Here is a 26,948-nt window from a genome sequence, read left to right as displayed (position 1 = left end):
AAATTTTCTTTTCAAATCTCCAGATAGAGCAGCCTCACAATGACATCAGCCGGCTAAGTCAGCACTCATGGGTACAACCTGTCAGGCTACATAGACCTAAGTGCATTGTTGGTCTACGTGCTTCCTAACCTGCCCTTTTCCACCAAGGTTGTCTAACTTGTTCCAGACCTTCCCTCTGGTCTCAGGAGTACGAGATTCCTTAAAGGCCAATCCTGCCAGCAAGTACCTCAGCCTCCTCCTTGCCGTTTGACGTAAGTTCCCCTGCCCCATTCAGCAGGGTGGGCACCTAGTCTTACTTTCCCTAGTCTTACTTTTGCTGTTATATAGTTGCAGAATTCTTTCTTCTTGCCCTTCATATCATGTGCAAGATCCAACTCCAGAGGGGCCCTGGGTTTCCTAACCCTGCAAGATCGTAAAGAAACTCCATGCTCCTTTTGGGTCATCTGCTCCTGCTCCCACCACTTCTACACTTCCTGTTTGGGTTCAGTGAGGAGCTCCTTGTTCATCCATGGAGGCCTGCCACCACCTCTGCTTGACTTTCTACTTGTCAATATGTACCTTCCTTTAGGTATTCCATGCAGGCCTTCCATCCAGACACAAGGCAGTCCCCAAGAAACAGCTTCAATAGCAGTCAGTTAACTCGGCCAGATCTGAGTTTTGCAGTGAATACTTCCCAAAAATAATGACAAAAAGTGCTTCTAGGGAAAAGCTCTTTTCTAACTGTATTGATATGAAATCAGCAGCAAAGTAAGACTACATGCTGCTGTTCCTGAAATGTTTTCTTTCTGCGCATCCTATGTATTTTTCCTCTGTAACAATGATCTTTGTGTTAAATGGCGTTTCAGTATAATCGCATATTGTTTTTTCATGGTTTAATTATACCTTATGGGTGCCTCTACAACAGGCATGGACTCACACTTCAGATGAACAGAAAAAACAGCTTTCAGAAGAAAGTACTTTACAGAAATCAGCATGAAGCTCTTCTGATGGGAAATAAAGCAGGTACCTAAGTGTCCTAAGTCAAGAATCTTACTCATTAAATGCTGAATCAAAACAGCTATGGTGTTTAGGCCTCCAACAGCTTTAAGTGATGACTTTAAAATAATATATTAAAGACAAGATAAGTCAGGATCCATGCAACTTTTATTTTAATAATTAAGACAAACACAGTAAAATTTGCAATAATCTATCAAAAACTTATCAAGAACACGAAAGGCATTTAAAAAACATTCACATTAAATTCAGGTTATGTACAAACCAGTGTTTGTAAAAAAGAAAACAGCAAATGCTTTGAGTGTAGAATTCCATTCTAGTTCATGTTTCAGCGTTCCCAATGACCAAGTTACCACTGAGATGCAATCACAGTGCAGACATGTTCCACAGTCTATTAAACTAATTTCAACAGCATCACTGCCAAAAGTAATGTCTCTTTAAATAAAGCATTTTGAGAAGTTTTGTCATACAGTACCGTCCACCCAAAATGTTCTTCTGCAAATGTAAGTCTTGACTGCACTAATGGCAGAACATTTCTCATCTACAGGCCCAGAGTACATATATATCTACATGGCTACAGGTACAGATACATATCTATATATTCAAGAAGCACCAGTCTCCTATGCCTGAAATAGTTATGGTTTGCTTTGTACATTTTCAGTGGAGCACAGCCCTTGGTTATTTGGCTCAAAGAAGTCATCATCTGCCCAGTCAGAACTATTCTGTATGTGTTGCAGTATCACATGCATACCTGCAAATCTCACTTCACACAGATGACATCTGAACTTTAGTGCCACCACAGACAGCACTATACCATATGTGTATGCCATATGTAGATACGACAGCATCATACACATTTCTATTAAGACCAGCTTCCAGGGATCTCTCTTTTTTGCTCTGGATTAAATCACCCAACAGGAAAAAAAAACAGGAGAAATGAAAGTGGCAAGGTTTTAGGCAAGTATGTAACTCAGTATTATTTTTTCCTCATTTATTTATCTGAAGCTTAGCCAAAGGAAACTAATCACTGATGTAAGCTGAAAGGGAAGAGAAAGCTATCATGACACCCAGTTTCAAAGCATGAACACTGGAACAGTCACACAAGAGTTACCAGTCAGTCTGCTTGGGCACAAAAGAGATTAATTTAGCTACTAGGGTTACACAATAGTTCTTTCAGAGCTACAGTCTAATGTGCTGTCATTAACATACTAATTTAATAATAACAAAAACTCACAAAAATGCAGACTACATATTGAAGTCCTTCAGCTATACCAAGCTAGGCAAGCTGAAATGGTTCACAATCTCAGACTGGTGTTTTAAGACAGAGGAAAGTGACACAACCTTCATGCTTATGCAGTAACAACCCACAAGCAAACAAAGACTATTCTCAACTGAACATCATGGACCCAAGTACTGAGATAATCTTTGGTTGCAAGATCTCATTTGGAACATAAGCTACCGTGACTTGGTATAAGAGGGAAAATCTAGAAAATTTCACCTGGTTTTTGAAAGTGTATGTAAGACTTGGTAATAAGCAGTTTAACATATATCGGTCTGGGCTTGAAAAGCAGATTCCCTTCTGAATTTGACATTCAAATACGTAAACTTGAACAGTTTCTGTGAATATAAATTTTACAGCCTCCACCACTGTAACTCCACACTAGCTCAGAAATTAAAACTTCAGGATAGCAGACGCAGTGCTGGGGGGCGGAAGACAGGCAATTTAGCGTTTGAAGATTCTGAGCTCTTCCTTGGGTTGTACATCTAACACCCATTCAAGTATATGGAAAGGCTTTTGTGCATTTCTATAGATTCTAAAGCAACTCTTCATAGAGATAGTGCTCCCATGGTGCATATTTAAGCCAAAACCCCAAATAATAAAGATAACCAGGGCATTTAAGTAACAACCCTTAACTGAGAGTCAGCTCAGATAGGCAAACTGATGCCAACTCTTTAGCAAGCCTGTTCTACACAACAAAACAATAGTTAGGATGCCAAATAAAACACACAAGGGAATTTTCTTAGATACAACGCTCAGGAAAGGGACAAGTTACAATAGTATAAAACCATGTAAAAGTCTTGTAAAAAAAAAAAAAAGACAAAACCAAAACAGACAACTTGTTTTAGGGTCAGGCTTCAAAAACGGAACAGTGATTTAAGCTAGAAAACACAAGCAAGTCTGACTTGAAAAGTCAGTGTAAGCAATTTTGATATGGTTGGTTTAATAATGCTACCCATAACAAATCATCACACAAATGAGATCATAGAACCACAGAATGGTTTGTGTTGGAATGAACCTTAAAGATCATTTATTTCCAACCCCAGGGTCCCAATGCCAATCCCCAAGGAATGCCACTCATTAACTGATCTCCACTTTGACATCGAGCCACTGACCACACCTCTTTGAGTGTGACCATCAAGCCAGTTCCTTACCCACCAAGTCAAACCCATGCCTCTCTAATTTAGGCAAGGATGCCATGGGGGACAGTGTCAAATACCTTGTAAAAGTCAAGGTAGATGATGTCCATTGTTCTCCCCTTATCAACCAATCCTGTAGGCCCATCATAGAAGGCCATCAAATTTGTCAGGCATGACTTGCCCTTCCTGAAGCCATGTTGGCTGAAATAAAATTTATTTATTTATTTCATGGGTGAAATAAATAAATAAATAGATAATAAATGAAAGTATTTTAAAGGAGACAAGGCAATATATTTTATGAGAACATAAATGCTAACACTGCAGTTAGCAAGTCATACTAGAAGAGACAGATGTTTCCAAGGACAATCAAAGTAAACCTTTCCTGGTTTTAAAGCAGATTATTACGTCATAGCCTTTCTTCCCTTATTTGGGCAATGGTTGGTGAGCATCTGTGGTGTCTCAGTCCTTTGAAACTATAGGCACTGAAACAAAGCCCTAAAAAAAGGTAAAAGGAACTTGTCAGGATTTTGACAGGTTTTTCTACTTGGCAGGGACTCCAGTATCAAGATGAAAGTAAAATGGGATGCTCATCAACAGCACCCACTCCCTATGCTTCCCTCAGAAAATAAATTATTTGTACAGAGTAAGAGCCTATGGCAAAACCAGCTTCATCTTGCACAAGACTCATTTCCAAGCAATTATTTAGATTTCTTTTTTTTTTCAAATGAAGAAGAAAACAGAGTTTAGCAGTTTTAAGGTTTGCATCAATTCTCTTTGTCATAAGAAGTTCAAAATCTTCTGTCTTCTTTTCAGTGGCTGAGTTGTCTTTCATTTTTCCAGGCTCCTCACAGGAGAGTTAATTAAAGTGAAGGTGGTCACAAATTCTGCTTATCGGTAACATTAAGTAATGTGTCAACTTAAGTATCCTCACCAATAAAGATATGCATGAAAACAAAAAACCAACCAGAAAACCAACCCTGCCCAGCCTGAGGTGCTAGAGGGTTGACTGACCAATACTTTAGGTCAACTGAACTGTATACCACATTTTTGAAGAGGAAAAATTTAAATGAAGCATTAGAAGTGCTATTAATAGCACTCTGGTGTCTAGATCTGGCGAGCTAAACTCCATCTGGGATTGTTGCAGATGTCTACTTATAAGAAATTCGATAGCAGGAACATACACCAACAATGGAGTCCATGCTGTTAGTGACCGCTCTCAAACACAGGGTTTGAAATGGTGTTCTAGTAAAATGATTTGCAAGAGCACAGAGAGTAGGTCCTGAAATTGCTTTTTAATGTAGTTTATTGACCTTCTAGAATATAAGATCCAAAGTAGGACCTTATGATCTACTAATGCCAAATAATTCAGTCCATGTCTAAGTAGCTACATAAACTGGAGCACGCGTACAGAATGTGCACTCCATGCTTGAGGATTCAAAGTATTAAAACTGAGAAGAGGGTCTTGTTCCAGTGTGGGGAAAAAAAAAAAAAAAAAGCTTTTATATTTAATAAACAAAGCATGCTCAGGCACAGAGGCTATGAAGTGATGGAACACTCTTAGAATGAGTCCTTTCTACCTTTGTCAAATTGCTACAAAGTCCTTTCTCATTACACAAAGACTCCACTGTCAAAAAATCTCTGCTGAAGAAGTCTGAATTAGGTTTTTTTTTCTCTTTAAGCAGTTACAGGGACAAGTTCCTTGTGATTTGTCAGCTTCCTCTGTTAACATCAAGGAAGTCCTGAGCACCCTTAATGCTGTGAAAATAATCAACCTGTGGTAAGAGATCACATTGCTGGTGGAAGCATTAGCCATTCTAATAGCGGTGGTCCTCACCAGAGATACATACATGTATCAGATTACTTCTGATATAATAGCACCCAGTTTAGACCAGCCATCAGGAAGAAGTCATTTTCACACAGAAAAAGCTCTTACGGTGCTCAGTGCAGCAGTCGTCTCAGGAAAAAAAAACAACCAAACCAACAAAAACCCACGCCACTGGAGGAAGTTGTAATGATTCAGGCTTGGAATCTTGAGTATTAAACTTCAGTCTCACTTGAGAACTGAAGGAAAAACATTTTTCCTCCTGAAGATTTGCTACAAATATCCATCCCAGCATCAAATGTGCTAGATATAAAATTGATGGAATGCTAGCTGGTCCATAAAGGGCTGCACCAAGTTATCTGTAGCAAAATAAAAAACTAGCCCAAAGGTTATGGAGATTGGAAGAGCTGGTAAGGCCTTCTTAAAGATGGCAAGAAGCAGAAGTGTAAGGCACAGACCCTGAGGGGAAAAAAAGAAACAACAAAAAACATAGGGAGAAATTAGGGAACTCTGACAAGCAAAAGATTATATATATGCAAACATTATTCCCACAGAAATACAAAATACAGCTCATGCCTTCTTAAACTAAAGGCTTAAGTGACAGATGTACAGCCAGCAAAGATGACAGCTAAAACCCTCATCAGTTTTCCTCATTCATTTATCTGGTCACCAGATAAATGAATTCCAAATAAAAAATAGCAGTAGTTATGACTTTGTCTCCAACAAACAATAGAAACTATGCCTATTATAATATTACATCATACTCACAATTAATATGGCTACAAAACATGCTAAAGTTGTATTCCAGTCCCCGCTTGCTGTTGCGGAGGCTTTGCCGACAAGAACACTGTAGAAAATGAAGTCTCCTAAACCTAGCTTTACTCCTCCTGCAAAAGTGAATATATAGCAGCATTAAATACCAGACAATCTACTAATAGTAGACATCAGTAAGTGTCAGAGAATACAGATTTACAGTATGTTTTAACTAGACTTGTTAGCAAGAACATTTTCTTTTCAAAACTAGCATTACTCCTGAATCAAGCGATAAAAACTCTTGTGAAACAAGTTGTCTTAGGAACATTATACCACTCAAACTTATAATCAGAATTCTTCTATATTCCTAGTCCCCTATACATACAGATGCAATATATACAAACACATATGTCTGTAATAATATTTGTTGGGGGAATGTCCACTTTTGGTTGTCATACCATATATTCAACAGAATACTCAAGTACAATTTCTTTAAGATGGCTGAGGGAGAATACAAAAAAGCCCTTTGCAGATGATGTTTCATTGGCCAGTTAGAAACCCATATCCAGCAAAACGTTCCACTGCCCTCCCAGTTTTCCTACAGAATTTTTACTAAGGCAGCTCTAAAATGCACTTGTGTGTGATCACAGAGTGCATCACGAAGGCAAAAACCCAACATATTTAGTCTAAGATGTGAGGTCTAGGAAAACTTATGAGTTAATGTCTTAGTCTTTCAAATAGTAATCATCAACTTTAGCAACAACTCTGGGAACACAACACTCAATTATTTCTGCAAACAAAATAACGAAGATTTCCTGAACACCAGTACACTTTGAGCTTTTAATCCAAGATATTAAGTCAGAGAGGCGAACCTTGGGTCACCAGCTGTTTGTTTTCATTTGGCCTATTGTTTACTTTGTTACCTGATTACTGTCCAGCCTAAAACTCATTTTAGTTCTAAGAACTGAAATTATCAAAAAGAGGTGTATGCCTGATTATCACTGGGGGAAAAAAAAAAAGAACACTGGAAAAAAGAAGGGGGCCAGGGAGGAAGACAGAGGAAAAACAAGGCAACCTCAAAACTGCTGACGCAAAACTCTGATGCTTGCTTTCAGTGTGACAGAACAATAAGCAAAGGCAACTCCTTCCACACAAGTGAACTCTCCAAATTTCTAATGAGCTGCTCCAAATTTCTAGTAAGCTAATGCTGGCTAACAAGTCTGGATCGCTGCACATCTGTCATTACTATTTGCATTAGGAATACAGGAGGGAGAAAATCATTAGTTTGACCAGAAGAGAGTTTTAGTTAACTACTTAACTAACTAAAATAGCCCAAATCTTAAATTTTTTGCATCTTAATGTTATTTTTCTAAGCTCTATAAATTAAAATAGATTTGTAACACACTCTGAATTTGGAATTTTTGGGACAAAATAAATTAAAAATAGACTTCTACTTCAAGAACAATTTTAGAAACAAAGGAGAACCTGAAAATCAGAGGAAGTAGTTGGCACCTGTATCATATAGAGCATCACATGGGGAGAGCAGTTTATCAGAGAGGTAGACCCTGATTTATTTAGAGCTTTGCAAATCTTAATAGCAGTTAAACCACAACTGGAAATCACAAGTCTGTTAAAACAGATCTCCAAGTACTGATGTCATATGCTCTCCAAAGATGATGCACCTCAGGAAGAGGCTGGAGAAAAATAATGCTCCTGGCATTCTGCATTCATTTCAGTCTCCAGTTAGGTTTTAAACATTGCTTTCTACAGAGTGGATTACAGTAGTTTAATCTTGAGGCAAAAGACATTAATGACTGCTTTTACAGGGCCTAAAATCCAAAAAAGATGATATACAGCAGAACACTGCATGGAAAAGAAGCTAATGCAACTGACTGTATAATGGCCTAAAAGCAGCTTGTGTTTTTCAAGTTTTACGTCTGTGTATCAAACTGGAGAGCAATTTGGCCAATACTACTCACTCCTGCAGCTACCAAAAAGCAACTCCATCTATTTCTATGAGGCATGTCAGCACTGATCATGAGCAAGAGCAGTTTTTTGTTGATGCTATTAGCTCACAGCACACTCTATCTGGGCAGCCAGAATACCCAAGATTAACTAGCTTCAGATTTAACTAAGTCTTCCGGGCACAGTACTTCATACTCACGTTCTTCAGGGTCTTCACTTGTTTGAGAGTTACTGGGTAGAGCCTGAACAGCAGCACGAGATTCAGGAGTTGATTCAATGGGTCCTATTCTATTGTCCCTTTGTTGCTGCCATTCCTGACTAAATCCACCATCATCTGCTTCAGCATCTTCATTCCGAGTCTGGTTTGATGGAGCTCAAAGGAAGAAAAGCATTTAAGATCACCTTCAAAAAAGTGCCTTCTAAAACATGACAATTTCTCCACATGTAAGAACATGAATGTATGAGGAAAAAAGAGGTATTTCATAATATTTAGCAACATTTAACATTGGTGAACACCATTACAACACATTCTCACTTATTTAAACAATCAGGAGTCAAAGTGCACTCTGCAGTCACAGTATCTACATGCTACACTCAGGTCCTAGTATTCAGGAGTACTTTGAAATAACAGCGTGGAAGTTCTGTGGTGACCTAACTTAAAGATCACAGTTTAAGAAATAAACTCTCATTTATTAACTTCTTTAATCAAAACTGACTGTGTAATTTTCCAGTAAAGTAGAAAATGTTACTGAAAGTTACAGATACATAACACCCTTTCAAGCATGTTAAATTCAGAAACTCTTCTTTACTAATACATGTAAACAAGTAAACCTCGTTTTTAAACACTGGCTGCATAGCCAGGAGGCCTAGACACATTTCTGCTTAATACAAATATGAGTTAGCTTTATGCTATATCATCCCAATTTGACAAGCAATTGAGCTCAGTCAATAGTTGCCTATTGACAGTCATTTCACACCACAATCCTGGATCCCAGAAAAATGAATACACAATTAGCAAGTCATTTTTGAGGTCTTGACAGATTCATCATTTCACTCTTCCATAGCAGTCAGAACACTTAAAAAGCTAACCCCAAAATATCCATAAACATGTATTTCAATAAAATGACAACAATGAAGGCCTGTCAAAGTAAAACTCACCTTGTTTATCATAAGTAGCATTTTTGGAAGCTTTCCGTTGGGCTTCTGGATCTTCCTCAGCCATGTTCACCAGCCATATCATTGTTGCTATTAAACAACAACAAAAAAAACAAACAACCCCACACCAGCACAGCTAATCAGATAATGGCATCAATTCATTCATTTTCTTTTTTTTTTTTTTTTTAATACATCTATCTTTTGCAACTGGCAATTTTACTCTCATTAAAGCACAGTAATACCTGGAACACAGCCAGTACCAGATACAACATGTATTTAGAGAATTTGGAGAATAAGTCTTATTTCTACTAGATGTTGAAAAAATGGCAACAGCTGTTGCCAGAGAAAACACTTCTACATACGAAGAGGCCCACTCTGAAAATCTGAATCAACAACTTCATTACTTTTTTCCACTGATCAGTTATTTTCTCTGCAAGTTAAAAGGTCCATTAAGGCTGGTACTGAGGTACCTCAATTCAGAGGCAGTATCTGCATCAAATTCAATAGTTCTTTGCCCCACCATCACAAAGAACTTTCCAACTAGAGGTAATGAAATGCTGTCACACTTAAATGGTGTATTTTAATTCAGGTTTGTGGTTTCTTAGCATTAACCTCTCCCCCACAAAACAGAACAGGCAGCTGTGAGTAGTATCAGTAAAACACAGCAAGAGTGACAGATGAAGAAAACCCTCCCCGTTCTCTGTAACCTTGTCCCTGAAGTAGCCCCCTACAGCACAATTCCTGCTTCCAAACACAGGCCTTTCTGGAGCACTAGTAGCATATTGACTGACCATTAACCTATTTCACTGTTTATCCAAAACAGTAGAGGTAGCAACAGTTAGTTGTACAAACTAAAAAGTTCTAATGTGGAACTTCAGAAACAGTGGAACTATGTACTAGTTACACAGGTGATAACAGCAAATTGCATTCCGTGGGTTATTTTTCACAACTGCAGGGGAGAAACAATGTATGGAAAAAGACAAGCCCTGGAGAAAACAGTTTCTACAAACGAATCTCCTCCTGGCAATTTCACTCTTCCCTTCCAGTAGCACACAGATTGTTTAAGTTCTTAAAGCTCATAAATATTTTCTGAAAACAAATAACTCCTTTTGCATAGGCTTAATTCACAGCCTAATGACACACTTCTTTGGCCAAAACAAGGTGTATTACCATTTTTCCTGTTCATGTTTTGTAACAAAGCACGCTGGGTTTTATGTCAGGAGATCTTAGCCAGATGTTCCACACTTTTGAAGCAACAATGAAAGGAAAACTGAGGCCCCAATGAACAGACTAAAAATGCCAGCTGACAAGCACCATACTAAAAGGCAGAAAAATGAGCAAATCACTTCATGTGAGTGAGAAATGTACTTACAGGAGTAAATAAGTGCTGGGAAGAGAGTTTCATTTCTCTCTTGAGCCGTTTCAACTAGCATGCGAAGGGGACCTTTAGGACACAGGACAGCAACCAAATCTGAAAGGAAGAGTGAACAGATCTTGCACCACTGCAAACTGCTTACATTTACTATTGCATATTATCTTAAGTGAGGACATCACATTTTTTTGTACCTGTATGCTGCCTTGTAAGTTGAATACTAGCTTCTGTGAATTATTTGCTCTCAACTAACATCTTGGAAATACCCAAGCTTGCTTTCTATTATCAAAGCTTTTCCTAAACCAAGTTTAATGCCAAAACAAATTTTAAGACAACAGATAAGTGAGGCTCACATAACTTCTAAGTAGGTATGCCTGTATATTCATTCCCACTTACAGATAAAAAAGTGAATGTGCACATGAAAACACCCAGGTTTATTAAGCATTGCAGAAAAATGCTCTGCTTGCATAGATCTGAGAAGTGTTCAAGCATGTTTAGCATAATAAAAAGCAGCTTTTTGCTGCTTCTCTCAATTCCTGTTCATGGGACAGTGTATGAAACTGGGTGAACAAATAAAAATTAACTGAAAAAAAAAAAAAATTCCAAAGGAGGATAACTGTTTTGTAAATTAACTCTACGATGGTAACTGAAACAGTTACTCATCAAAGCACAGATCAAAGCACAGCACTAAGAAAAACTGATCTAACAGATGCTCCATGTGTTTTCTCAGCTGAATGTCGATGGCTTGTTAATGAAATTTGCAACTCCATAAACAACCTCAGCTACCTTTCCCTTGTCTTGCATATTTGGACAGAAATCTGTAACACTTAAATATTAACCTTGCTACTACCATTTGCAATTCTCTACTCACTGTATGTCTTTACATTTATCTGAAATAAAATCTGGCACTCACAGTGTGGGGTCACAGGCTTTTTGAAACTTGCCTTCCCCTATACTGAAAATAACCACATTATTGAGTATGTCCAAAAGAGTAATTTTGTTTTGCAATCACTGTATGAAGGCTGAATGCTTGGAATACTCAGATTTGTTCCAGTCACATGAAGGGTGGAAGCTGGAATGGGGGATGGGAAGGTTTTGTTTCTGTGCCTTATGATCCATGAGCATACACACAAGGGACATTTTTTCTTCCTCTGAAAGGAGAGCTCACCTAGTGAGTACACTGACCTACCAGAGCTAATACAATCTTATTAAATCCTGCATTTCTACAGCTGGACACATTCTCAGTCTTTATCACCATCAGTGACTTTCAGAGTACACATTCATCACACTTACATGCTTCCAAAACAAAATCAAGTTATGAGCACATCTTCATGGCTGTAATATTTTAATTATGCTTAAGTAACTGGATTTTAGTCTTGCCTGAGAACTAAATCAGTATTTGGGATATAGTGATCTTCTTACCGAGTGTCCACTGCCCTCTAAAGCTTTATGAAAAAACTACATCTACGTATCAGTCATCATTCTGAAAAAGTCTAATATATAAAATATATAAAAGAATTTCCTTTTTATATAAAAATATATAAAAGAATTTTCTTTTTATATAAAAACGTCAAGGAAACAAATCTCACAACCATGTTCTTCTAAATGTAAAATGACTTTGAGCAATTAAAACTGTCTTTAATCACTCCTTGCTTCCTTCTCATTACGTTACTAGACATGGATCAGAATGTTGTTTATGTCCACAAATTTGAGCAATTTGTAGGTTAGGCAGATTAATACTTGTACGGGACTGTACACCAACAACAAGCTCCTAAATTCTGAACATACAATAGTTTCAAAAAATTCCTGGATAAAATGAGAAGCTAAAAACTCTCCACCTTCATAGAAGAGATCAAAATGGCAACGTAAGTCTCTTATCTTCTCCTTTCTTGAATTAGTTCAATTCTCCTCCCCAGAGAATCTAGAAAGTTCGGAAAACGTGAAGGAAGATGGCACCACACAGTCACACAAAGCCCTTAGCTGCAGAGGACCAAACTCAGTTTAGATCATAATCTTATTTCTGAAGTCTGTAATCACCTTATCTGCCATGGATGACACCAACACCCTCCTACTACCCCCCAACCCCCTTTATCTTTTTAAAGGTCTAATCAGACAAACAGGAAAGTCAGGGAATAGAAGAGATTCCCACCATAATACCTGTTATTGTGCCTTGCCCCAGACCTTACCATACACTGAAATGACAGCCAGGATAAGCCATGCAGTCCATTCAGGAAGGTACTTAATGAACACCAAGGCCATGAGAGCACTTATCATAATGAGATATGCCTGCTGGAGCCGGAGCGGACCCTTCCAATGAATACAAATCATTCCCACAACACCGAAGTTCCAGATCATGAGTGCCACTGTAATGTAGTCCATGGCAACATTGTATGTCTTAAAAACCTCACTAAAAAGAAATAAAAAAAAAATACTATGGACCACATTTGCTCAAAACAATGTAAACAGGTTACAGATGCAAGTTTCATAATACTGTTATTTAAAATTTTCATACTCAATGTAAGCACAAATGTAAAATTCAACCTTCAATTAGAACTTCCCTGTTCTTCACAAAAGGGGTCGTTTTACCAGTGTTTGTTTCACACCAACTCTTTCACTTTTCTGAAAATTATCATTAATGTTTTATTTCCTTCTCAAACAAAACCGAAATTGAGAGGACACAGCTAGGCTGGACAGAGCCTTGGGCAATATGGCCAAATGTGAGGTGTCCCTGCCCAAGGCAGGGGGGTTGGAACTAGAAGATCTTGAGGTCCTTTCCAACCCTAACTATTCTGTGATTCTATGACCAGTCACTCTGACTGCACATATGATTTCTGAACATCAGAAGGAAGAAGGAAAGCCTTTAGTCTTTCTGCTCACACATGTTCATGGAAAAGTGCTAGCTCCAACCCAAACCAAAAGGAGGTGAGACTGGCAACTTGCCTCCACTGCACTTGTGCAGCACACATTGCTTTGTATTTCAAAAGTTGTTAATAAGGTTAGAGAAAATACTGACCAGAAAAAGGCATCATTGATCACTTTTGGCAAAAATTAAGTGACTGAAAGAACACCACTTTCTCCCCCTATTGTCCAAATTAAACAAGCTTCTTCAAAAAGAAGTGTACCTGTCATTAAGTGGTACAAAAATATACAGAAGTGTAATAGCTCTGTGGCATAACTCCAGTTACAAATCCTGATCAGGTTGCTTGTTTTAGAAAATGCCAACTATTATGAACAACTTTTCTTGATGTCTGGATAAAGGCATGCTTCCAAATTTGAAAAGAAAAACATGGAACATATTTTGGTGAGAGAGGCAGTTCTTTTCAGCTGATTCTTTCCTGACACTCGCATGCAAACAGCCTTTGCATATACAGCCCACCACCAAAGCCACAAAGTAAACAACCACTCTTGAGTCATATGGCTATGAAAAATTAAAGTTATCAGAAGATATGCTAACAGAATAAGCTACCCTGTAGAAGACAGCTTATTTTAGTGATGCACATGATGGACAACTTCTGTATATCAGAGGCACCGTAAACCCATAAATCTCTCTTTTATGTGTACTCTATAGAACTATATAAAACTAAAAATTTCATTGCAATAGTTTACTCACTGGCATTCTTCTTAAGATTCAAGGACTAGTTCTAAAATAAATAAAGTGAGACATTAAAAATAGCGTATTAATGCTTTAGTTCACTTACCCCAGGTAGATGAATGAGAAAAAGAAAAGCAGCAAAAGAGAAGAAATTATAAGCCAGCCATGGATCACCTGAATAAAAGATATCAGTACAGATTCTTTTAAGATTTGGTTTTTCTTTTTAAATTAGTATCTACTTAAAAATGCTTTTATTTTCCATTTTTATTTAAGCAAGAAAGTTAATACTCAAGATAGCTCTCTTTTGGTTTTTGATAAGTTCATATTTAGCCTACACACATTACTGTATTTCAATTTACACTTATGAACTGTAAGTGCTTTGTGATCTTTTGATAGAGGCGCTATACAGTGAAAACTACTGTCCGCATATTTTTTAGGCCATTTTGATAAGTCACATTAATAGCAGAAGTATCCAGTATTAACACAGATGGAAAACACGGTTCATTTTTGTGCAGTTAAAGAGCTTGATCTGATTTAAGACATTTTCAGAATACAGTTATAAAATTAAATGCTGGAACAGAGAAAAACCTTCAGTTCTTATCTGCTGAAATTCAGGATTAGCATGCCATTGATGAATAACTATATAAGGATTTATATATTCTCATACGAATATATATCAATCATCTACAGACAACCCTTAATTCTGATATGAGAGCAGATACACATGCCCAGCAATTTAACAAAAAACAGTTCAGGGCTGTAGTCAGTGGAAACATGCACAGATTTAACCCTGGAAAAGACAGACACACAGACTTCACACTCACAAAAGTGCACAGCACATTTGTATATTACTGTGCAAAATTAAAAATTAAGATTTAAGAGACCCATAGCTTTTGTAACATCTAAATTGAGAATGAAACATATTTGTCAAATTCCCAGCACAGAATCCTACATATAAAACCAGACCCAACACTGCAAGTACAAAACCACTCAGAAGTAGTAATCTAGAAATTCAAGCTGCGTAAGAAATCATGCTTCAATTAGACATGCTTAATGGAAAATTAGCTATGTATGTTCACCAGACTGAAGGATTCAGAAAGTGTTTAGAAACTGTGTTATCTTTTTCTCTTCTGAAAGATGTGTAGTAGAATTTATCTTATGGCATAGTTTCTGAAGTATTTTGCAAAAGTAAGAAGTAAAGCACATGTGCACAGACTAAACGAATCATATTTACATGAGGCAACTAGACTTTGCCAGCAAATTAATAATCTTAACTGTTAGCTTGTAATTTAGAACATTTAGCTTATACTACCTTTTTCATAAGCATTTTTTAAATTCCCAGCGATTTTTGAAACATTCGTTCTCATCCTTCGCAGTCTTTCAAAACAGGTTCAAATTCAACCTTCAACCTAATAAAACTTATCATTTAACTTGCTAATCCAACAGACTGGCTTTCCATATTTCCTAGTATAGTCTCTAAAAGACTTCATTTCCCATACGTAATTAAGCATGGTGCCTGTAAAGATGCTGCTGGAAAACTGCCAAAGTATCTGTCTCAATCAGTTGAACTGTCACTCAGAGCTAGTGGGGAGGGAAGAAAATGTACTAAAGCTGAAGACTGAAAGATATCTGAAACGGAATACAACTTTCAAACAGCTTGTAAAGCTACCTAAATATCTAGGTAGTGACATAAAAAGAGGAATTTTAATTCTCTGTAAAATCAGTTGAAACCACTTTTTTCCTTTAATAACAACACAACTTCTAGGTGTAGTTATTATATTTGTAGTATAAGCTCTTAAACTTTTTTACCACTTAAGAAATTAAAGTGAATACTACTGTTTCATTCTACTAAACAATAAAACATTAATAATATCAAACCCCAAGGCCATTAGCACCAAGGCAGTTTGCACACACTTTGCATAACTATTGTCCGCAGTACTAGAGGTAGTTTCAAGATTATCCCATAATCTAGACTACATACTGCATGCAAAATACATTGAGATGGACATGTAACTACATTTTACAGCATTCTGGTATAGCAGCACAAAAATACACTGTTAGCAATTATAAAAATAAGTCATATTTCTTTTAATTAGCATAAAACTTAACTACAGAAAATTTCTGTTGTCTGATCATTCTAAGTTTTTTACTACAGCAATTATTTTTGTAAGAAGAATGTGCAGTTATTTGCAAGGTCAAGAAGGAAGCCAGAAATGTGAAAAGCTTCATAAAAAATAGTTGATGCCTTCAGCACCTAAGGAGAACCCACTGGGTGCTAAGGAACCTAGCTGAAGTATATCAGTTATTTGACTTCATTAGAATGGCCAGAATTGGCAATTTAAAAAGAAAACTCTCAGTCCAGATTTAACACCATAATGTGATAAAACAAAAGTCTATACCTCAAAAAAACCCACCACATTCCAAGCTGTATGCAGATTCAGGCAAAAATAATTTATCCAGTCACTTCACAGATACTTTGAAAAAGGGTTTCACCTACAGCCATAAAAAGACCAAAACCATTCCCCCCTCCTGGTGATAAAATAAAGTGAAGCAAAGCTTTGAGCCAGTGCATGGATTCCACTACGTTTTACAATCATTAAACAGGTTCAAGGTTCTGGCTGCATACTGGGAAGTTTTACTAGGCCAAGCCTTGTCAAATTCGTCATTAAAACCAAAAGGCTACCAGGAATTTTCACAAACAACTCCTCCCAGGCAGGTGACACTGCAATTATTTATCCTCAGCCTGGACTTGCCTAGATTACATCATCATATGATTGAAGTCTTTTACAAAAGAGCCTTAGTGTTTAGTGTCTCTGTGTTTGCTATAAGGATATTGTCTGGCATGTACAGCCATGCACACATCACACTGTTTGGAGACTTCTGTACTGGGGTAGGGCTGGGAGAGGGGAGGGGAAAAGGCCCTGAGGTCCTGGACAGATTTCAAATGGTAGGACCAGGTCTGTACTTTTTAAGTTCTTGACTTCAGGAAGATTTCAGTACATGGGTATTTCACAGCAATAGGAAGCAATGGTACCCCAATTCTAACTGACAAAAGAGCCAGCAGATTTAGCACTGGGCTGATGTCTCCTGCTGCATCAAAGGAACAGTAGCCACAAAACTGAAACAGTAAACTGAATCACCAATTCTGCTACACTTGTTCACTCATCCTTGATAACACTCTTCATTTTGTTCCATTCACAATAATCTGTACTAAAAAAATAGCACAATTACTCAGGTCAGCTATATTTATACTCACCTTGTAGCACCTGTATTTGTAAAGCACAACCAGGAGTATGGTCATGACAATGATAACACTGATCATGATAGCCGCGTTGAGAATTGAATTCAGGGCTCTCTGTCCTACTGTCTCTGTCTCTTCTGTGAAAGGAGTGTAGATGCTACAACAACAAAGAGTCAACTGAAATGCCACTGAATGCAGATGTTTCTGGTACATGAGGCAAACATCAACTGAAATTGCATTGATCTTTCAATTCAGAGCTGTAAGAGGAACACCTATTTTCTACTTGGGCAAAATGTGAAAGGTGGCATAGTATCATATTAGGCAAAATTTAATTAAAAAATCCGTAGAAGACTTGCCTTTCCTACATTCTTAGATTATTACTATATTTTATAGAACAAGCAAAAAACCAGACCACAACGTCGTTTGACAGAATTACTTGCATACTATGAGTCATTAGACTACTACTGCAGCCAGACCTTTATGAGCACACCATCTACTGGATTTGCAGTGAAAGGATCCCCCAGTGATTTCAGCAAACCAAAGTATGGACTCAACTGTCTTAAAAAAATACAAGACGCTGGGGAAAACACTTCACTGGTGGGTGAGAACACCTACCATAAATAAAAACCTAAAGAAAAATAATTCCTTGATTAAAAGCTTTGATGTAGAGAAAGAGCTCTGTGTTTTATTGAAGCATTTTACAACATGCTTATGTTACACAAACATTTCAAAGGCAAACACACTTTGAACCATCTTGTCTGAATGTTTTCACAAGGGAATATTTAGACTGATTTGCTGCAGGTTGTGACAGGTTCAGTGCTCTTCCTTTGTTCCTTTCTCTCAAATCAGCTTTCATTGAAATTGCCTTTTTTTGACATATTTTACCAAATAAAAACACCAAACCACCAAACAACAAAAACCAAACCAACAAACACCTCCCCCCCAAAAAAAAAACAAAACAAAACAAAAACCATTTTCTATATAGGAAACCTGCCAGAAAAATTTCTGTAGATCCAACCGAAGTGAACTTCAAAAGCTGTTTTCCTCTTCCATTTGGATTTATTTATCAAACAGCATAGATAAAATTAGAACTTGGCATAGCTATTACTTCATTTAAATGAGTAGCTTCTTCCTTTTCCAAAATGTTTGCATTGTAGCAGAGTACAACCGAAATGGTTTTGACTCAGGTTTCAGTTTATTCTCTAAATACCACAGGGCATGATGAAGTCTTAAAATGAGAACTAGGATTTGAATGAAGTCATAACAATCACATTAACCTGACTGGTCACCAGACAGAAAACAAATGTCAATAGTACCACAAAGAGAGAGTCTGGTTTCTGGATGGAATAAAACAAAACCATCTTTGGCCTGGTGAAAGGGAAAGGGAGGCAAGATGGAGTTCCCTGCTTGAATTAGACTCACAAAGAAATGGAGATTATGGAAAATTTTCTAAATTAGTCCATTAAAAAGATTGGGGGGAAAATGATACATACAGCTGTCCATCCTTGCGTGTGTAAAAGCTGACAGACTTGATGGTTGCAACAACGACCACCATGCAAAGTGTGACAGGTACAAACAACATAATCACATGTTTTGCGCCATATTTCAGTGTCAGCTCCTCATCTTCTTCTTCATCTTGTTCCACCACTTGCTGAATGTTTTGTGGCTGCCCATTGGTCTCAGAGTCAGGATTGTCATTTCTTCTGCGCTCACTATTATCATGGCGACGTCTCTCACAACTGTCATTCTGCAACACACAAAACCCAGTCTCCTCAGCAACTATCCACAATTATACTCCTGTACACAAAGCAAAAGGAATACACGTAAGACAATATTTACTGTCAGGAACACTTGGCTCAGCAAGGACTTAAACAGTAGTAATTAACTGCATCACATAGTTATCAAAAGAATGGGAGCACAGGGTGATGTTAGAAGCAAAAGCTGAAAGTAGGCTAGCTGCATCTAACAGCCTACATCTCCTTTCCTTTAAAGCTGAATAAAGACCAATAGCTTTTTCCCCTTGGTCCAAACTACAGTTCATACAACAGTACACGATAGAAGATTACTCTCAGCTTCACAAGAATTAACTGTATCTGTTCCTAGAAATGACAGATATTTATGAACCTAACTCCATGAAAATCCCAAGAAAATTCCTGTCTTTACCATATTACTCCCACTACTGTACACTAACTAGAATATATTAAATGGAGTTTCAAGAGGCACTGTGTTCCCACATTTTTAGGGAGAAGAATGACACAGAAATGGTGATCAAACTCAGGTAATTCTCGGTCTTTGTACTGAGATTTGATCCAGAGATTTAGCATGATGAGCTAAGCGTGCAGATTCTTTCTCTCCTTTCCCAAGGATACTACCAACACAACCCTTTACTGGCATTGAAGAAATTCCAACGCTCCTGTTAACAAATACAAAAGAGCCTCCTAGCTTTCCTGATGCTGCTATATGAAACAACAAGAGTATAATTTGAACACAAGGACAGAGGTAAACTTTCAATGGAATTAAGGTTAACCACAAGCAAAACCAGACTGGAAATAACACCTACAACTAAATGATGGGGTCTGCACTCCTCCTGGTGTCTCATACCTTTTGCCCCTCTGCAAGAAGTCCCATCAGCAGGGGACATTCAGCCTTTTATATACAGTGTACATATGCAGAGAACACAACAGGAGACTAACCTATGTTTCACCTGTTGTGGACTACAAAGAAACAAAACCATTTTATGTTTACCCGTCACTGTAAACAAGCCCCAAAATGCAATAGTAAGACTACTTTTTTTTTTTTACTGCATTGCTGTCTACAGCCAATGCTGTACCGTTTCTACTTCCTCCGCTCAAGAGGTTTAACATTAGAGAACTTACATATTTTTGACCCCTTACCTAATTAATCTGATTTCTTCAGAATTACTTCAAAAACAGTTCAGTTTGATTAAGTGCACTATTAGATTAAAATGTACAACAAGCTGAAGGAAGAAATACCACTCATTAAGTAAAATTGCTCTAGACATGAGATAGGGCATTGAAAATAACCTAATGAATTTCTGCTTACACAAGTAATTTTTTCCTTATACATACAATGTTAAAGTCTCATTACCTGTTCTTAACAGCATTTACAACCATAACTTATATCTCATCAATTCACTGTGAGTTTTTGATAAATCAATAATCATTTCACAGATTTTTTATACAGGATTTTCCCAGCTCCACCCTCTGAAAAGATCAGATGTCAAGTCTACGCTCAGGAACTCACATAAAGGTTTTCAAAAGCACTTAAGTGATTAAGGAGTACAAGTGCCTGGACTTTGAACTGCAAACACTGACACTGCTGAAACCTTTGTTGAAGCTATACAACTTCCCCAACTCATGAAAAAATTGCTTTTAAAAAACATCACTAAGTAACAATACACACCAAACACTTTCCCTATTTACTCCTTTTCTGTGGTATCCTCAGGATCAAGGCTAAGCAGGGTTTCAAGAACTGTCCTCATGGAAGATTTGCTTTGTTGGGTTTTTTTTTTTTCAAAAAAGAAAATGAATATAAGGGGAGGAAAAAGAAGTCTAAAACTCTCTTAGCTAAATAATTGAAACTAGCAGGCAAACAGATTTTGAGACTTAAGGTTTTAACCTTATTTTGAATTTAGTATCATTTAAGATACTCTGTTCAATATTATTTCTTATTAAATGAAAGATTCATTATAAATCACTTGGAATTTCGTGTAAAGTCCTCACACAGAATTATTCAAAATCAGGTAGAAACAGCAATATGGAAGAATGCAAAGAGGTCGCGTTTAATTATTCTGACATGCTGGCTGCCTCCTCCTATATAGATTATAGCTGAAATGTAACATTTTTTTCACTTTGACAGTAACCTACTCCATTTCTCTCAGCCTAAGATAACAATAAACTTGTCTGCCTAAATAATCTGCTTGAAATGATCATAAGTGATACTATGTTGGAGATGATAAGAGCCTTGGAACACTTCACAAGTAAAGCAGACCTAGTATTTAGGTTTCTGCACGCCTGCAGAATATGGTGCTCTTTTTCTGCTGTATTAGCAGCCCTGTACAAGGAAGCCATTACCGCTATCTCAGGCATAAAAATGTAAAAGTGGAAAAAAATCCACAGCTTTGCAAAGCACAACACAGAAAGAGCCAAAAGAATAGCCTGATTAACTAGCACACCACTACAAAAAACTGCAAACTCAAACAGAAAGAAAAAAATTGAAGAAATTAGACAAGATGTGCCATTTTATTCCCTTCACTAGTTAAGAACAAAGATGCAACCACAAAATGTCTTTACGTACTAATACACAGTGCATGACAAGCAGATCAGCATCAAAAGAGTTGTAAGAGTTATCCTCTCGTTTGCTGTTAAAACTAGGGAAAAAGTTGTCCTTTCAGGCTGCTGAAGTGTACAGGTGACATGCATGTGCCCCACTGCTTAAAAGAACAAAGTGCACTCATATCCTACCTGATCAGTATTAAACAGAGCAGAAGCCATGGACTCTTGCTGAAGTGGAAGCAAAGGAACAGACTCTTCGCTTTCCTCAGACATTGTTAAAAGTGAAAATTCTGAAGCTAAAATGTCAGTAACACCTGTTGTAACACCGTAAGCAAATTAAGTTATGAACTATGTGCTTTCAGGTGAATAAACAGTATCAAAAGCAAAGTGCTAATGTGTTTTTTTCCTATCAGTAAAATAGTTAATAGCAAACCCAGAGCAACGCCCCTGAACCAAGAGATAAACACCTAGCACATTCGATAAGTTTTTATTTATTAAATCCAGATATATGCATCAGGAGCAGACTGCTTTGCCTGACAGTGGGCACAAACCTTGCTAGTTCTCACATACACCATTTAAATTTAAAGGTCATGATACAGTGACACACACTGAAGACTGTTCTGAACTCCTGGGGTGTGACTGGATGAATAGATGGCAAATTATAGTACTTAGTGTTCATTCACACTCTGTTAGCCACAGAAGCTGGATACCCTTAAGCGGGAAAGCATTTTTGTATGTTTCACAAAAATAAAGTGGATGTGTGTAGGTGAGAAAAACCATTACAACTATGTATTGAAACCACACCTAGAGTTACACTTAAAACATGGAAAAAAGCAGCACAAGTAGTAGTAATTCATCAGTACAATCTGTTAGTGAGAACAGAAGTATCTGCCCCCCCCGTTACTAGGAAGGAGCATCACCTTGCTCCTGTAAGAATGTGTGCATCTGCAAGGATGGTGAGCCCACAGTTTATCACTGAGCTCTGCCTTTTTATCTGGCAGAAGTGTTCAATAAAAGTTAATCTCTCACCTGTTCAAGAGGAAAAAAAGCCTTTTTCATTCTCTCACAGAGCACACAGTAGGAAAGTTTCCACTTCTCAATTTTTATTAACAGTTTCTTACAAACAGTAAGGTTTTAATCCGACTGATTTTTTTATTTAAAAATAAATTTTCAGATGTCTGTTTTTTTTTATTTTTACTGATAAACCAGGTTGCCCATTTGGGATAAAACAAAGGACTTTTAAAAATCCTGGACTGTGTAGAAGAGTTAGAGTAGGGATTAAAATATTCTCTTGAATCGCTGCCATAAATATGGCTACAAGTGGCCCAGCCTTACAAGAGCATTTCTGTGTCACAGGGAAACCTGATATTTAAGAGCTATAAAAGAACAAAGAACTGAGCATGACAAATCCAAGAGCCTGAGGACCACACCTAAACAGATCATCTAAACTTTTTTTTACCAAAACAAAAGTGGTACAGTGGATACAGTCTGAGCAACAGATCTTTCAAAGCAATCTCATGAAAGTTTATGGTTTGAGTTCCCCCTTCCCACAAAAACCTCAAGAACTCTGAAAGCACCTTAACAATTATTCACAGACAAGACAGTGCTGCTCTTCCTGCACAGCAGTCCTCCAAGCAACAGCAACAAAACCCAGGCTTCAAGTTCTACCTAGACTAAAATGAACTGAGTGAGAAACCTATGAATTGAGCAGACCACAGCTAGGCTAGAACAAGAGTCCACTAAATCCTCTAAAGGCCAATGTTTGACACGGGAGCATTCCACTCACCCCATTTTCTTATTTTTCTTGAGGGCTTGGACATTCTAACACCACTTTAAACTGAGGAAGTCTTATCTGTATATAAAAATTAATTTGGAACATCAGATTATATTTTACAGAATATTTCTTTCAGCATCTTATCACCACAACAGTCCAGATGAGAGACAACTACTCCCAGACAGATTTCTAGCATTCTGAACTCTATGTTCATCCACACTCATTACTCATGCTGATTTAACTGCTACCAGGTAATAAGATTCTTACGTACAGTGTTGCTGAGGTGGTTATCAGGGAAGTTTTCTGTCAGCTGCCCATGCTGAAACTGGGGTAAATGCGCAGATAGTTCTGTCATTGGGTCTGTCCTCTGGAAATCACTTATTTATGCACAGAACAGCTCTTTCTTCTTGAGATGCTGAAAGGAAAAAGATGTGTAAAAGTCTTTGTTCTTATATGACCAGGCTCTCTATTCCCTCCCTACCCCGATTTTTAGAGTTCACATAGAGCAAAGACAACGATTTTCCACCTACACCATCACAATTGTATCACATCTACTAAGGAGTAGCAATATGGATTTTCCAGCATAAAAATAAGTGTCTACGTGTTTTCAAATTAGTTAATCACCCACAGAAGTAACCCAACAATACTAGTAATTCAAACCAGTTTTCTATTCCTTCTTGTGCAACAAATAAGACGCACTGCATGCTTAGTGTCAGAGCTCTTTCATGTTTCTATCTCCGCGGAGTACAACTGCTCCAAGTTGTTTGGTTTTGGATTCCTGATAAGCCCAAGGGGAATCTTCAAGCACAGACGACTGAGTTACACTTGATCCTTTAAAATCTGGATGTATCTTTTAACACTTTAATGTAATGCCCCAAGAGCAATCTATGGAGAACAGTATTTGAGCTGAGCCTCAAGAAGTAATGTTCATTCATTTCTCCTTGTGTTAAGTTTTCTGTATCAGCTAAATTCTCTATCAGTAAACATACAAATAGAATCATAGATTGTTTGAATGGTTTGGGCTGGAAGGGACTTTAAGATCACCTAGTTCCAACCCCTCTGCCATGGGCAGGGACGCCTCATGCTACACCATGTCACCCAAGGCTGTGTCCACCCTGTCCCTGAACACTGCCAGGGATGGAGCACTTACCACTTCTTCATGCAACCTGTGCCAGCCTTTCACCACCCTCACAGCAAAGAACTTCTTCCTTATATCTAACACGAACTTCCCCTTTTTAAGTTTAAATCCATTGTTTATCCCATATGCTTGTAACAGCTTTATACATTCCTCTACAAAAAAAAGTCACATGCTAACATTTTCCTGTGCAAACATTAATAAACTATATGCTCCCTAACAAAGGAGAAGAAAGCAATATAAAGGGAAGAGGAAGCAGGGTGACATAGCTACCTAAGTTTCAAAAACCAAACCAAAACAAAAACACATTAAGTTGAAGAAACAATGAGTAAGGCTAGATAAATCACTGGCTTGGTTACACAAAACCCAGGAAAGTGAATAAACCACTGCCTCAAGGATGGAATGCCAGTCCCCACTTCCATCCCAGGCAGCTCCTTGTGCTCCTTGTGCCAACTCCAGCACGTATCAGTCCTCTACTACAGTAGAGGACTGATAAATAAAATTACATTTTATTTACAAAATGGAAGAAAACAAATCCAGGAAAAGAAAACAAGAATATTTTTCTGCTGGTTTAGTATACTTAACTAATGTATGAAGTGATCTCAAAAAACTCATACAAGAGAGGACACTACAATGTAAGGCTTCTCAGCTTTGGCACCAGCAAGCCACAAGTGCTGTAAGACAGCACCATGAAAAGGGAGTGACATCTATTTTCATACATGGTAAAATACAAAAGCCAGTTCTCTACTTGGAAATAAATACTTATCTTACAAGACTAGTGCATAGCACTTACTAACTTCAACAGGGATGTAGCTTGCACTAAAGAGCCATTAGGAAGAAACACCAATTTAACCAGTCTAGTGGGAGCATGCAAACTGTTTGGAAAACAAAAGACAATGTACTGTAGCTTTCACTAGAATGGCTCACTTCTACATTTGTAATTAAAAATAAAGCACATCTAACTTACAATATAATTAAATGTAAGATTAGATGGAAATAAACAGGCATTGTGCTGGTTTTAAAGTTTTTGCACTAATTCTTTGACTGGGCTACAGAATATAAACAATGTTGATTTAAGGCTGCCACTGGTAAAAATTCTCAGTGACAGGGCCACCACTCAGGAAAAAGTTAAGTATTTTTATCCAAATGTGGAGTATCTGAATGAGATTTTCAACATACCAGAATGTCAAAATTCTAGTTTAATTAAAATTATAGGAGAGGGGAGGAAAAAACAAAACCATCAACCCACAAAATTCTAGGTAAAGACTGGTAAAGAAAACCACCACAAAATGACCAGAACCACTCAGAGTAACAGAGAGAAAGGGAGAAAACTGACAGAAAAATTACACCATAGCCTGAATGACAGTGCCTACCAGGCCTCAAAACTTATGGTTTGTTAAAATAATCCTGTTTGAAAACTTCAGAGCTCAGAACATGGATTCAGGACAAACAGCTTTATTTTTCCATTTTTTTTTCAACAAATGCACACTCAATTTAACTATGAAAGAATGAAATCTATAAATCAATTCTGCCTAAAGAGGCATAATTTTTTACCTGTTTTACCAGAAAACGAGCTCACCAAAGCATTATTTTTCCTAATAAAGCTGTTAATGATAAAACAGCCTGCCTAGAAAAGTTCTTCCTTTGGTTCTCTTTAGTACAAAACCCAGGATTTACTTACAGCTATAGCTTTCATACATTATTTTGCCTAAGAGGCTTTAGTAACACAAGAAGAAGCTCTACAACTACCTGAGAGAACAGCAGGCAAGTATCCATCGGTGCGGCACGGTTAACCCCTGCCTTCTCCCTCCAGTGAGCAGCAGCCACTGCCTTCCTGGGGACACCGAGCGCCCCACGAAGCTCGCCCTCAGCCTTGCCCGGCCCTGAGCACTGCCTCGGCCGACCCGGCACGGGGACCCGGACAAGGCGAGCGGCTACCCCGCCGGCTCCCACATAGGCCGCGAGTGACGGGAGGCCCTGTGGTGGGGGGGGCTGAGGGGCTGGGACCCTACCCAACACCGCTCGGCGCCACCGGCGCCCCGAGCAGTCTTACTGCCGTAGCTCCACTCCTCTTCACCGCCCACCTCTGTCCCGCTCCGGCCGCGGGAGGAGTTAGGGACCGCGCCCCTGCCCGCGGCCAAGAGCTCGCACAAACACCGGTCCCGGCCGCCCCACGAACCACCAACCCGGCCCGCCGGGCCCTGTCCCGGGTGGCCCTGAGAGCCCACCCCACACTCAGCCCATCCCAGCGGGCGCCCACGACCCCCGAGGTTGACGTGACCCGGGCTGCCCGGCGCCCCACACACCCACCTGCACGTCGCCCCTCCCGCGGGCCCCGCCACCGACTCCCCTCCGCCCCGCAGCCCGGCCCCGCTCGCTTCCGGCCCGGGCCCCGCCCTCCACCGCGACCTCACTTCCGATGGCGACAGCCGC

The 26,948-nt window shown here is 38.4% G+C and overlaps 1 protein-coding gene across 6 annotated transcripts; it reads right to left on the bottom strand.

Annotated features, from left to right (window-relative positions):
* Positions 1-1,125: 1,125 nt before the first annotated feature.
* Positions 1,126-26,948, bottom strand: PSEN1 (presenilin 1). Of its 6 annotated transcripts, none has more exons than XM_061376455.1 (12): positions 26,826-26,948; positions 23,652-23,795; positions 21,796-21,834; positions 18,805-19,058; positions 17,327-17,468; positions 14,177-14,244; positions 12,665-12,885; positions 10,479-10,577; positions 9,110-9,196; positions 8,151-8,324; positions 6,002-6,120; positions 1,126-3,906 (listed from the first exon to the last, which is right to left on the bottom strand). In XM_061376455.1, the coding sequence occupies exons 2-12, from the start codon at positions 23,733-23,735 to the stop codon at positions 3,871-3,873; spliced, it is 1,323 nt and encodes a 440-aa protein (XP_061232439.1). In that variant the 5' UTR covers positions 23,736-23,795; positions 26,826-26,948; the 3' UTR covers positions 1,126-3,870. The 6 variants fall into 6 exon arrangements, with proteins under 6 accessions (XP_061232439.1, XP_061232434.1, XP_061232435.1 ...); XM_061376450.1 differs by lacking the exon at positions 1,126-3,906 and adding an exon at positions 4,684-5,692; XM_061376451.1 differs by lacking the exons at positions 1,126-3,906; positions 26,826-26,948 and adding exons at positions 4,684-5,692; positions 26,197-26,219.

Source organism: Neopsephotus bourkii, unplaced genomic scaffold, assembly GCF_033783945.1.
Source record: "Neopsephotus bourkii isolate Nb327-2 ecotype Australia unplaced genomic scaffold, CSIRO-AGI_Nbou_v1 NB_1707, whole genome shotgun sequence".
NCBI classification, from domain to species: domain Eukaryota; kingdom Metazoa; phylum Chordata; class Aves; order Psittaciformes; family Psittacidae; genus Neopsephotus; species Neopsephotus bourkii.
Note: the sequence above shows the minus strand (reverse complement) of the source record. Positions and strands in the feature narration are given on the sequence as shown.